Source organism: Medicago sativa, chromosome 5 (assembly GCF_051527215.1).
Source record: "Medicago sativa cultivar Bolivia chromosome 5, Bolivia_mono, whole genome shotgun sequence".
NCBI classification, from domain to species: domain Eukaryota; kingdom Viridiplantae; phylum Streptophyta; class Magnoliopsida; order Fabales; family Fabaceae; genus Medicago; species Medicago sativa.
In genome coordinates, this window is record NC_140753.1 from 5060028 (window position 1) to 5073788 (window position 13761).

The 13761-nt window shown below is 34.0% G+C and overlaps 2 protein-coding genes across 2 annotated transcripts; both read right to left on the reverse strand.

The window, feature by feature from the left end:
* Nucleotides 1-1596: 1596 nt before the first annotated feature.
* On the reverse strand, nucleotides 1597-5935 carry HOP2 (stress-inducible protein). The gene is made up of 7 exons (XM_085712751.1): nucleotides 4895-5935; nucleotides 2841-3129; nucleotides 2619-2704; nucleotides 2312-2535; nucleotides 2147-2213; nucleotides 1998-2057; nucleotides 1597-1917 (listed from the first exon to the last, which is right to left on the reverse strand). Exons 1-7 carry the CDS (start codon nucleotides 5801-5803, stop codon nucleotides 1804-1806), a joined length of 1749 nt encoding a protein of 582 aa, XP_085568877.1. The 5' UTR covers nucleotides 5804-5935; the 3' UTR covers nucleotides 1597-1803.
* Nucleotides 5936-6895: 960 nt separating this feature from the next.
* Nucleotides 6896-7316, reverse strand: LOC146919399 (uncharacterized). The gene is made up of 2 exons (XM_085711031.1): nucleotides 7179-7316; nucleotides 6896-7060 (listed from the first exon to the last, which is right to left on the reverse strand). The coding sequence occupies exons 1-2, from the start codon at nucleotides 7314-7316 to the stop codon at nucleotides 6896-6898; spliced, it is 303 nt and encodes a 100-aa protein (XP_085567157.1).
* Nucleotides 7317-13761: the final 6445 nt, after the last annotated feature.

Below are 13761 nucleotides of genomic sequence, written 5' to 3' on the forward strand. Positions count from 1 at the left end.
TTGAAGTTGGCTTTGCTCTTGCCGGTAGCAACTGCAAGTGTTGAACGTGTTTTTTCATATATGAAAGTTGTGAAGAGTAACTTATGTAACAAAATGGATGATCAGTGGCTAAAGTCTTGTAACTTATATATAGAAAGAGATGTTCTTTTAACAATTAGCAATGATGTCATTTTAGTTCATTTTCAACAAATGGATAGAAGACGTTGTCATTTTAGCTCATTTTCACCAAATGGATATAAGACGATTTTCATTGTAATGTATTGTATCAAACAATATTATTACTTATTTTTAATATAGTTTACATTATTGTTTCTTTAAAATTTTAGCTCCACATGTGCCTAAAGTTTGGATCCGCCCTGCAAGTAACCAAGTTGTTTGGGCTCCAGTGGCAAGGAGCTCCTTCCAAGGACGTACCCGGGGAATACTGGGTTCGATTCCCAGGGGGAACAACGCTTGGCCAGTGCGCATGCCTCTGCGCACGAGCCGGATTAGTCGCCCACCTTTGGTGGGTCGGAAACCGGTGCGAAAGCAAAAAAATAAAAATAAAAACTACAAGTATAATTAACGGATTCCTGCGACTAACAAAATTTGATTTTTCATTACACTCACGTTTAAGTAGCAAAATAAGATTGCTTTGTGCTCTACTGAATTTTTTTCATGCATTTCTTCCCTTTAAATTCGTAGTATAACTCGAGCTCTCTAAAACAGTGTAAAGTTGCAGATGTTGATTTATGTTATCGTATTCCAAGTAGATTTGACTTTTTTAACCCCCAACTCAGGATGAAAGAGAGTATAAATAATTTGTAGTTTAACTCAACGCTCTAAAACACAGATATTTTATTGGATCTCTGATCTTTATCACCTCTTCCCGTGCCAATAACTAGAATCAAAAGTGTTAATTTGATCTACCGTAAATTAGTATTAAAACAAAGAAATGGAAGGTCAATAAACAAGAGAAATGTTACTTAAATCAAATATCCAACTGATCACCACGGCGGTATTGTAAATATATGCCGTTACAAATAATCCAGCCAAAGTAATAGAAATTAGACCTAATGAATTCATTAAACACTTAAGTTCAACCACGTAATTGAATTTGACAATATGAACTTGCCAGAATCAGCAAAACTCCTTTATGAACTTGCCAGAATCGGCAAGGCAAAACTCCTTATCTGACTGAATTGTTCAATAGTTGCAGCCTTTAAACTCATGGTCAACGAGCTTGATGGTTTTTTTTTTATTATAAGCTTGACATCTCTATTTTCATTTTTTGGATTATGAGCTTGATATCTCTATTAACACACTTAGATTCAACTCTGATAGCAAGCAGCTCGAAATTGTCATATTCCACTTTCCCCGTTTTCGTTTATTCAACAGACGTCCACAACATTACACCTAATTTCTAAGTAATGAACCTTTTCTTTCAAAGAGAAATGCGCATTAGGCCTACAGAGACTCGTATTGCCTGTTACTGCATTGTACAAATCAAAACGCACTAGTACCAAACAACACAATCTAGCTCAAGTACCTCTTCTCTACTCAAAGAAAACGATTTTCTAGATTTAGATTGAAGTCATTAAACTAATACATAACCAATTGAAAGCATGCACACGACATCGATTACTATGCAAAAATGAATACTTGAGTTATTGAAAATTCTACAAATACACGAAAACAAAACCAAAACAAGTCAAAATTTCCCAACTATTGTACTTCCAATCCAATCTATTCCAATATCAAATCAAAGTCACAATAGGAATAATAGTCAATTGCTTTTTCGCAAGACTGTCATCTTCCATCAATTTACTTCATCTGGACAATTCCGGCACTGATCAGCTTTTGGATCTTGTCCATCACACCCGGGTTCTTGGTATGTTCCTGTGCAGCCTTAGGATTATCCTGGAAATCAACCAATACCTGCATACAAAGCCAACCATTATAACCACATCTTATTACTGTGGCACATTATACACAATGAAGCCAAGGAAAAAGCAAACCTGTCTCATAACAGGGTCTTGAAGGATGTTCTGAATCTCTGGATCTGCCATTGCCTTAGCCTAAAAAATATTCAAAATACAGCATATATTATTATATATATTTAAATTATAATCTCTGAATGCAAAGATTTTGGCACTATATGACAAACCTGTCTCTCCTTCAACTCTTCAGGAGTTACATCTCCACGACTGGTTCTATTAATTTGCCTCACACAACTGAAATGGATATACATGGTTAAACATGATTTGCAGCCAAAAAGGGAAACTGGAAGTATTAAACACATTGCAGGGATTTTAACCACTATGATATGTACCTTCGAACCCCTTCAAGCAATTCCTGGTTGTTTGCATCATGTTTCAACCCTTCCTGATATGTTTCCAAAGCCTTTTCATATTCTTTCATGAAAAACTGAACCGCACCCTTCCGGGTATAACCCTTGGTGAAGGTCGGATCAAGCTCAATACACTTCTCTGCATCCTTTAAACCTTCAGGCATTGCCCCCAGTTTTGTGTAACATGCAGCTCTGTTACTATAAGCCTGAAAGAAATGGAGTATTCGAACATGTTAGGATTCAGATAGCATAACCATAAGGACGACCTGAATGCAAAGAGTATTATTACCTTAGGATTTTTCGGGTTTCTTTTTATAGACTCTGTGTAATGCTTAATAGCTTCAGGATACTTCTGCTGCTTAAAGTATTCATTCCCTGCAAGACAAGGTTTTCATACATTAACACAGTCTACAAATAAGATTGAGTCAAAACAATAATGTGGAAATAGAGGCTAGGAGAAGGATGCTTGCAGGAAATGAAGAGCCTGGAAGATCAGACCAAGAGATAGTACCTTTTTCTCTCTCCTCATCAGCCAAATTTGGATCGAAGTATTCTTGTTGTTCTAGTTCTTTCTTGGCCTTCTCAGCTTCATTGAGTTTCTTCAGGGTGTCTGGGTTACGGTGCTCTGTAAGCGCTTTTTGGTAAGTCTCAATGACGGGTTCATAATCTTTAGAGCATTTTGCCGTTTTACCCATGGCAGTTCCTTTCCTTGTCAAAGCTCTTGCTATCATCTTGTAGTCTGCTCTTAGCTCTCGTCCTCTTTCAACAGCCTTATCACAATCTTTTATGCAATCCTCATACTGAAAAGATTCAAGGAATATTTATCAAAATACATTACAGGTAAGAAGTGTCCCTTGACTTAACTTTAAAAAACCCTTAGATTTTTCTCTTCCTAATCCTATTCAAACACTAGGAAATCTTCCTAATCCTATTTAAACACTCAAACCATAGTAAAATTTGACCAAGTTCTGTAACCATCAAACACTGAAACAAGCTTTAACAACAAAACCGCTGTTATGTTTTGGATGCTAAGTGCAATAAGCAGGTATAATTATAGATCTCAAGACTTACACTTCATAAATATCTAATACTATTGGAGGATGCCAAATACTCTGCTGGAAAATCAGAGTATTTTGCATATAATGGCATAACTACATAAAATCCTAAATTCTCAGCAGTCTTGAAAATATTATTGGGGTTGTTAAAGGGTCATTTAACTCCAGTGTGATTAGATTCCAGGATTACAGAATTTCTAAGACATGCAGTTCATGATAATAAACCAAAGACAACCTTCAGTACCAAGGTAACCTTAAGGCTTTGAATGGGAGACTGGAGAGAGGGAGGGGACGGAGGAGGGCTTTGGGGCGAAGGGGGTAGAGAATAGGAGCATCTTCACTTTTTCTAGGAGAGTATTGAGGGATCAAAATGAAAATCTTATGGACGATATTTTTTTCATTTTGAAAGTCTAATAAAGAAAATAATGGATTTAAAAATTTATTCAAAATCCTCTAAAACACCCTTCAAAGTCCTCTCCCAGTGCATTTTTAAGTTACCGCATATTTTAGGGTTTCAGTCTATTGAAGAAAAATATGTCATGCAAGGTGAGGAGGCTAGTCAGTCACAACTTCCCATTTACTTCTTTTATCCAAAAAACTCTCTCCTTCATTCTCCTATAAACTCCCAATTAAAGCCTAAGGGTCTGTTCGAGAGATTATGAGAGAAGGGGAAGAGAAGGCTTTGGATAAAAGGGAGGAAATGAAAATGGTAGAAAGGATAGTCCCCCTAACTCAAATGGGCAGTTAATTTTTCTTTAGTTTGATAAATTCTTCAAATCCAATACTTATATCATTATAATACGCACAAAATTAAAAATATATTAATCCCAAACATTCTCTCAAATAAGGCGTAAAGCCCCACTCTATAAATTGAGAGCATCATAGATATCAACGCATCACCCACAAACAAAAGTATGTTTAATCACACACTTGGGAGATAATTTCCAGCTTCCATAAAACAATAGTTCTGTCTAACAATAAGATGTATTATCACCACTTCCAAGTACCAGGAACAAATCAATATACTTGTCCCACATAAAAAACAAAATAATGTATTTTCATGGCTAATACATAATAGCCTTTTCAATTTGGTTCATATACTTGATAGTACATCAATTCAATGGAATTGTCATGGGGTTTAATTGGAAATAGTTAAAAGGACAAGTTTTGAGTACAAGTACACAACAGACCAAGTTAAACACCTTTTCACCTATGAAAAAAGTAGAACAGGCTAAATTTAACACATTTCACCTATGGGGTCAAACTAAAAAACACTGCCCCTTTGCATCGAGATAGCACAGTTAGACCATATACTATAGTCTATAACTAAGCAAGTAAGCAGTAAAATTATAGTCAAATAAATAACCTTAGCAATGAAACTAGACTAAATTCAGATAGAACAATGCGTAATTAGCAAACAATAGGAACACAATGCATACATACATATATACACACACGCATACATGTAGATAAATATTTGTCAAAAACATATACATAGGAAAATTCATACCTTTCCCATTTCCAAGTATACAGCAGCACGGTTAGTGAGGAAGGAAACATCCTCATCATCCAATTCCAAAGCTTTCGAATAATGCTGAATCGCGGTATCAAAATCCTTCTTCTTATACGCAGCATTACCAGCCTCCTTCTCCTTCTGCGCCTCAGCCTTCCTCTGCTTCACTTCCTTCTCCTCATCAGCCACCTCCTCCATTGGCTCCGGTTCCGGCTCAGGCTCAACCTCCGCCTGCTTTGCCACCTCAGGTTCAGCAGCTCTCTTCCTCTCCGAACTGGATGGCATATCAGGCATATCCACATCATCACCACCTCTTCCAATCTTTACATTAAGCAAAACCCCAAAAGCTTGCATAACTCTTTGATCCTTCAAATACAAATTCAAATTATTGGGATCCTTTTGAATATCTTGCATCATCTTGACAAAATCAGGTTGCTGAAGATAAACCCTAGTTGTAGGATCAGCAGTAAGTTTCGCCCACATCTCCGGTCCAGAAAAAGCATCACCAAACGGATTAGCACCCGGCGCAGAACGAGGCCTAGAAAAATTCCCAGCCGCGGCTTTTTGAGCATCGGCTAAACCTGATTTCAAGGGTTCATTATTAGGATCAATTTCTAACCCTTTCTTGTAAGCTGAAACAGCTTCGTCGTATTGAGAAAGACCGAGATGAGCGGCACCGAGACGGCTGTAACCCTTTGACCAATCAGGTTTGAGTTCGACGGTTTTCTTTGCATCGGTTAAAGCGTCAGTGTAATTCTGGAGAGAAGCGTGAGCAGCGGATCGGTTGGAATACAGGACGTGGTTGGTGGGGGAAAGATTGATGGCATCTGAGAAGTGACGGATGGCGGTTGCGAAATCGCCGGAGGAGAATGCAGCGTTGCCTTTGGCTTTAGCTTCGTCGGCCATGGATGGATCGGAGTTGAAATCGAAAGGGTTTTGGGGATTTTGCGATAGGAAGAAGAAGAAGAAAGGGGTTTACTTTGTTGATGTTGATTGGGGGAGAGTGAAGAATTGAAAAGAAAATTGAAGTGAAGAGCCGATAGAGAGAGAGTGGGTTAGGTTATATTATAGGAGTAATTAGTTGTTAACTAGAGAGTTCTACTAGGGTCTGGGGTTGGGGTTCTCGAATGTTCTGCCAATTATGCATATATTTACCTGTTTTCATTGTGCGGGTAGACCCGCAAACCCGATGACCTAAACCGATCCAGCGTGTTAATCACCCAAACCACACGGGTCTAATCTGAATCAACCCGTAAAGTTTGGTTTGGGTATTGGGTTTAATCTTTTAGACCCGTGGGTCTGTGGACCGCACCTAGTATTGATTTACTATATTATTTATATATATTTACTATATTATTTATATATAAAAAAAAAAAACTTAAGACTGTGTTTTTGGACTCGCCTTTTCACTTTCAATTATACCCTTCAATAAATTTGACTATGTTTGTACCCAAAAAAAAATGACTATGTAAATTTTGCGTATACAATTCAAAAAGATCATAATTAAAATTATATTTGTTTTTTTTTTTACAAGTAAAATTATATTTGTTATATTGTTAATATTAATGAAAAATATAAGTATAGTCTGTTACAATATAAAAGTCCAAAATATATATTATCTAAATTTTCTTTAAAAATAACTAGACCATCGACCCGTGCTCCGCACGGGTCCCACCGACTAAAATATGTACGAATAAGTTATATCATAATAACAAAAAAATATATGAAATATTCACATGATAAGAATGTATTACATTAATCATATCATCTTGACATTAATATATAGTTTGAAAATCGTACATTTTACATTAGATATCATACATTATGAAATACTATAAAAACGACATTTGAAGTGACATTAGTATTTTCACATTCATCATTGGTTATCATCAACCTTTTTTTTTTACGTATTCAACCCATCTCTTAAAGTAACTCTTGTTAATAGTCATTACAAATAAAACAAACAAAAATTGACTCCTTTGAAACTTGATCCAAGCCTTACACCAATTCCATATTAAGTTTGTGCTTGTGTGGCAAGAGTTTGTAATTCCCCTCATTAACTCCTATCATGACATTCTCTATCTTATATGTTCCTCCTTCTTCAACCATTCCTTGAATCGTTGACACCAGGAACTTATGAACAATGGCATGGATCCGTCCTCGCTAAACAAAAAATAACATGTCATTAACATAAACCATAGTATATGTTATCGTAGTGGCAACTTGAAAAAAGGATCATTTATTTATACAATCGATTTATATAATATACCTTCTCATCAACCAATATCATGTTCATCAAGATGATATCGTCTGGATTTTCCTTATCACGGATCAGCCATATATGAGCAACACAGACAATCAACTTCAAATCCTTCTTTCCACCTGTCACAGCTGAAATGGGGGTGAAAATGTTTGCCATATTAGCAAGTGCAAGAAAGAGTTATATTTGCTTGATTTTGCTTAAAGTCGAGAATGGCTGTATTTTCACAACTAAGTGGTATTTAAATAGGTAATTGGCAATTCTCTTCGTTAGTTTCAAATGTGATTATTAATCATAGTTTTCTATGGGTAATAATTACTATTCAAAAGTTTTTGATTGCCATTAACTACGTTCTTGATTGCCATTAACACTACGTCATAATTACTATTCAAAATCGAATCAACCTTGATACGTGTTATTTTTTGAAATAAGTACGTCATAATTGCTTTTAATAGGTAATAATTGGTAGAGTGGTTAGTGCATACACCCTCCGGTCACTATTATAAGCAAAAAACAATATTGTAGATTCATTCATTTAATGATGTATGTGGTCTTTATTATAGACCACATACATCATTAAATGTATGAATCCAAAATGTTGATTTTTGCTTATAATAGTGACCGGAGGGTGAAATGCATAAAAGCAATTAAAAGTAATTCCTATACGAAAATATTCGACTTTCATGTTTTTAATTGTCATTAACGACGTTTTCAAGCCAATAACTACATTCTTAATTGCCTTTAACAGTACGTAATAATTACTATTCAAAATCGAATCAACCTTGATACGTGTTAATTTTTGAAATAAGTACGTAGTTAATTGCTTTTAATAGGTAGTAATTGGTAGAGTGATTGGTGCATAATGCATAAAAGCAATTAAAAGTAATTCCTATACGAAAATATTCAACTTTCAAGTTTTTAATTGTCATTAAAGACGTTTTCAAGCCATTAACTACGTTCTTAATTGCCATTAACAATACGTAATAATTACTATTCAAAATCAAATCAACCTTGATACGTGTTAATTTTTGAAATAAGTACGTAGTTAATTGCTTTTAATAGGTAGTAATTGGTAGAGTGATTGGTGCATAATGCATAAAAGCAATTAAAAGTAATTCCTATACAAAAATATGCGACTTAAAAGTTTTAAATTGTCATTAACGACATTTTTAAGCCATTAACTACGTTCTTAATTGCCATTAACAATACGTAATAATTCATATTCAAAATCGAATCAACCTTGATACGTGTTAATATTTGAAATAAGTAGGTCATAATTGCTTTTAATAGGTAGTAATTGGTAGAGTGATTAGTGCATACTTTAGTGGTAAAATTCGAGGGAATTTTCACCTTGAAACGCATATCTTCCTATCACTCTATATCGGATAGCACATTATAGTGTAAAAATATGCATGCGTGAAACATTGAAATGTCAGTAGAATAATGTGATAGGAATTAGTGTATGCGTGAAACAGTAAAAAATGTATGTGTGAAACATTTTCAATTGCCGCTTTCTAAGGGATGTTTATATTATTTATGATTAGCAATAAGTGTAGGGGAATTAGTTATTTCTGATTAGCAATTAGTGTATAGGAATGTTGACCGACTTGATTAGGCTTTAATACGTATTCAATTGCATTAACGAAGTGAGAGAACTTTTTTCAAGTTTGAATAAACGGATGTGATCAAGTGCTTGAACGGATGAGATTACTCGAGCAAGTAGTACATGTTTAGGAGGGAAAAAAGCTAGGGAATTAGGGCAAAGTAGGGAGGATTAGGGCAAACATGATAGCCAAGCAAATCTAGCTTTTATAATAAAGGATCAAAACATATAATATACCTTCTCATCAACCAATATCATGTTCATGAAGATAACATCGTCTGGATTTTCCTTATCACATATCAGCCATATATGGGCCACACTGACAATCAACTTCAAATCCCTCCTTCCACCTGTCACAGCTGAGATGGGGGTGAAAGTGTTTGCCATATTAGCAAGTGCAAGAAAGAGTTATATTTGATATATATTTGCTTAAAGTGGAGAATGGTTGTAATAGCACAACTAAGTGGTATTTAAATAGGTAATTGGCAATTCTCTTTGTCAGTTTCAAATGTGAATAATCGTAGTGTTCTAAAGGTAATAATTACTATTCAAAAGTTTTTAATTGCCATTAACAATGTTTTAAAGTCATTAACTACGTTTCTAATTGCCATCAACACTACGTCATATTCAAAATCGAATCAACCTTCCCTCAAAAAAAAAAAATCGAATCAACCTTTAAACAGCAATAATTTTTTGAAATAAGTATGTCATAATTGTATTTAATAGGTAGTAATTGGTAGAGTGGTTAACCATGATATGTGTTATTTTTCAAGCCATTAATTACGTTCTTAATTGTCATTAACAGTACGCAATAATTACTATTCAAAATCAGATCAACCATGATATGTGTTATTTTTTGAAATAAGTACGTCATAATTAATTTTAATAGGTAGTAATTGGTAGAGTGATTAGTGCATATTTAGTGGTAAAATTCGAGGGAATTTTCACCTTGAAACGCATATCTTCCTATCACTCTATATCGGATAGCACATTATAGTGTAAAAAAATGCATGCGTGAAACATTGAAATGTCAGTAGAATAATGTGATAAGAATTAGTGTATGCGTGTGTATGCGTGAAACATTTTCAATTGCCGCTTTCTAAGGGATGTTTATATTATTTCTGATTAGCAATAAGTGTAGGGTAATTAGTTATTTCTGATTAGCAATTAGTGTATAGGAATGTTAACCGACTTGATTAGGCTTTAATACGTATTCAATTGCATTAACGAAGTGAGAGAACTTTTTTCAAGTTTGAATAAACGGATGTGATCAAGTGCTTGAACGGATGAGATTACTCGAGCAAGTAGTACATGTTTAGGAGGGAAAAAAGCTAGGGAATTAGGGCAAAGTAGGGAGGATTAGGGCAAACATGATAGCCAAGCAAATCTAGCTTTTATAATAAAGGATCAAAACATATAATATACCTTCTCATCAACCAATATCATGTTCATGAAGATAACATCGTCTGGATTTTCCTTATCACATATCAGCCATATATGGGCCACACGGACAATCAACTTCAAATCCCTCCTTCCACCTGTCACAGCTGAGATGGGGGTGAAAGTGTTTGCCATATTAGCAAGTGCAAGAAAGAGTTATATTTGATATATATTTGCTTAAAGTAGAGAATGGTTGTAATAGCACAACTAAGTGGTATTTAAATAGGTAATTGGCAATTCTCTTTGTCAGTTTCAAATGTGAATAATCGTAGTGTTCTAAAGGTAATAATTACTATTCAAAAGTTTTTAATTGCCATTAACGATGTTTTAAAGTCATTAACTACGTTTCTAATTGCCATTAACACTACGTCATATTCAAAATCGAATCAACCTTCCCTCAAAAAAAAAAAAGAAATTCGAATCAACCTTTAAAGAGCAATAATTTTTTGAAATAAGTATGTCATAATTGTATTTAATAGGTAGTAATTGGTAGAGTGGTTAACCATGATATGTGTTATTTTTCAAGCCATTAATTACGTTCTTAATTGTCATTAACAGTACGCAATAATTACTATTCAAAATCAGATCAACCATGATATGTGTTATTTTTTGAAATAAGTACGTCATAATTAATTTTAATAGGTAGTAATTGGTAGAGTGATTAGTGCATATTTTAGTGGTAAAATTCGAGGGAAATTTCACCTTGAAACGCATATCCTCCTACCACTCTGTATCAGATAGCACAATATGGTGTAAATAATCCATATGTGAAACATTGAAATGTCAGTAGCCTAATGCGACAGGAATTAGTGTATGCGTGAAACAGCAATGCGTGTATGCGTGAAACAGCAAGGCCTAAAAAATGTATGCGCGAAACATCTTCAATTGCCATAAACTTAGGGATGTTTATGTGTATGCGTGAAACATTTTTAATGGCCATTAACGACGTTTTCAAGCCATTAACTACGTTCTTAATTGCCATTATAAGTGAGCATTAATAGGTATTCAATTGGCAGTAATTGGTAGAGTGATTAGTACATGTTTCGACTTGATTAGGCTTTAATAGGTATTCAATTGCATTAACGAAGTGAGAGAACTTTTTTCAAGGTCGAATAAACGGATGTGATCAAATGCTTGAACGGATGAGATTACTCGAGCAATTACTACATGTTTAGAAGGGAAAAAAGCTAGGGAATTAGGGCAAAATAGGAAGGATTAGGGCAAACATGCTAGCCAAGCAAGTCTAGCTTTTATAATAAAGGATATTGTCTATACTTATAATTTCAATCTAAATTTTATAAAAATTTGTAATTTATACGTATTAGCGCAATAAAAAAAACAGACAGACGAGCACATAGTGCCCGTCTGAGCACTGGTATATATAAAGAAAATACATGCTTTTGTACTGTCTTTTTCACTCCTAAATGTACACTTAAATAAATTTGATTATAAGAACATTATTTTGTTGGTGTCATATTAAAAAAAATAAGTGTAGTTCGTTACAATGTAAAGTGTAAAATATCTATACATGAAATTGTAATTAAAATCAAAATTTTATAAAAACTAATGTTCATGATTTATAGGAATTAACAAAATAAAAAGACCAGACAAATAGTGGATGTGTGTCTATATATTTTGTTGGATGCGTGAGGGTGGGAATGGTGGTGGTATGCTTTGCATGATGAAGATGAAAGAGATTTTTATTGATTTTTTTTCAATCAATGATGAGTTGGATTATATTTTAATTCGGTGTTAAGAAATGACTAAAGGTGTCAAAAACACAAGAAAGGGGGTGTTGAATTGTGTTAGTTTTTTCTTCTTTTTAAACTAAGTTTAAAGTCCAGAGTCTGATATAGTTCAAAGTCTAATGCAGCGGATATAAAAGATGAGAGAGAGAGAGAGAGAGAGAGAGAGAGAGAGAGAGAGAGAGAGAGAAGAAAGACACATAGCAGTTATCTTGGTTCCTTCCACAATCTGTAAGTAGTCAAGTCCCCCTTACACTTCCATTGAGATTTTCACTATGATCCAATCTGATTACAAATGCTCAAGCACACAAGCAAGAGACTTCAAATACTCAAGTACACAAGCAAGAGATTTCCTATCTTCAAGCACAGAAGCAAGATACTTCTAAACAAACAAATTACAAAGAAATAAGTTTTGTTTGAACACTTGATATACAATCAGTGGTGTTCACAACACAAAACATTTCAGACTTTAAGACTCTAGAATTTCTAAGATATAAAAGTTGTTAAGAAATTCTAAGTGTTTAATGCACAATAATTTGAGCAGAGTTTTTACACTGTTTAAATGTTGTAAAGTCTCTACTAATTTTCAAGTATTTATTCATTTATATAGAGGTATGAAAGAGACGTTGTAGAGGTGCTAACACATCAAAGAGCCGCTGTTGAAGCTTGATCAATCATCATTGATTTGTTGCTTGAGATGGTTAATGTCCTAAAAGGGAATAATTTGAAAACCATTCATTGTATGGAGAATTAACCAGTAGAAACACAACTATAGCTTATACTGTACATATGAAATGTTGGAGTAGTGGAATAGTGGTGGTACAATTGTACTATTTGTCATTCACTGTCCATTCTTTGCGGATAAGCATTTAACGCCTTATAATTCTTCATAAATAATAGTTGCATCAGTTTTTTTATTTCTTCTGCACATTTGTGTCTTCAAATATCCATTTAACTAACTTCAGGTTATTCACTTCAGAATTTGATGGTCTTCAGACTCTGGTTGATCTTCAGACTCTGACAGTCAACTTCTGATGGTCTTCAGACTTTAACTTGCAACTAAGCTTCTCTTGAAAATTCTTTTGCTCTCATTTGTTCTTCCAGAACCAATACTATGTTTTAAGACTTATAAATTTTAGTTTATGGTCCTACACACTTTAACGAATATTAACATATCTAATTGAACTTTTAATACATTGTTATCATCAAAACTTAAAGAGTCATTGTTAAACACATTTTGTTCCAACAATGACACATGTGGCATCATGGTCAATTAACTGTATATCCACGCATACATTGACTTGATTAGAATTAAGAGGGACCAACACTTTTACAAAATGGGATAAAGATATATATAGGGCCAGAATTATAATTTTTATCATGTAGTCAAAATCGCAAGTTTATAAAAATTACGGTTACGAAAGTGTATTTACAACTAAACATAAACTAGTCCTCGTGAGTTTAGCTCAGTTGGTAAGGACAATGCATAATATATGCAAGATATGAGGTTTAAACCCGGCCACTACAAAAAAAAAAAAAACTAAACATAAACTAATATAAACTATTTTTTTACGAATAAAGATTTTATTACAATCAATTTAAATTATAAAATATAAAAATAAAATTGGAACCCTTCCAAAAAAAAAAAAGACGTGTGAAAGAACCCTTGCAAAAAAGGATAAAATTGGAAAATGGGAAACCTTTAAGTATATAGGGGGTGTGATGAGAAATTTTCGGATTCTAATCACACAGAAAAAAAAATCACAAGCCCAATCCACTTCCGTTGAAGAAGCGTACTGTATGTAAGATCGGAAAC

Coding starts and splice junctions, on each gene's coding strand:
- HOP2 (XM_085712751.1), bottom strand. CDS start 5,803: ATGGCCGACGAAGCTAAAGCCAAAGGCAACGCTGCATTCTCCTCCGGC. Junction 3,130..4,894: donor TATACTTGGAAATGGGAAAG/GTATGAATTTTC, acceptor GAATCTTTTCAG/TATGAGGATTGCATAAAAGA. Junction 2,536..2,618: donor GAAACCCGAAAAATCCTAAG/GTAATAATACTC, acceptor CATTTCTTTCAG/GCTTATAGTAACAGAGCTGC.
- LOC146919399 (XM_085711031.1), bottom strand. CDS start 7,316: ATGGCAAACATTTTCACCCCCATTTCAGCTGTGACAGGTGGAAAGAAG. Junction 7,061..7,178: donor TCTTGATGAACATGATATTG/GTTGATGAGAAG, acceptor TTTTTTGTTTAG/CGAGGACGGATCCATGCCAT.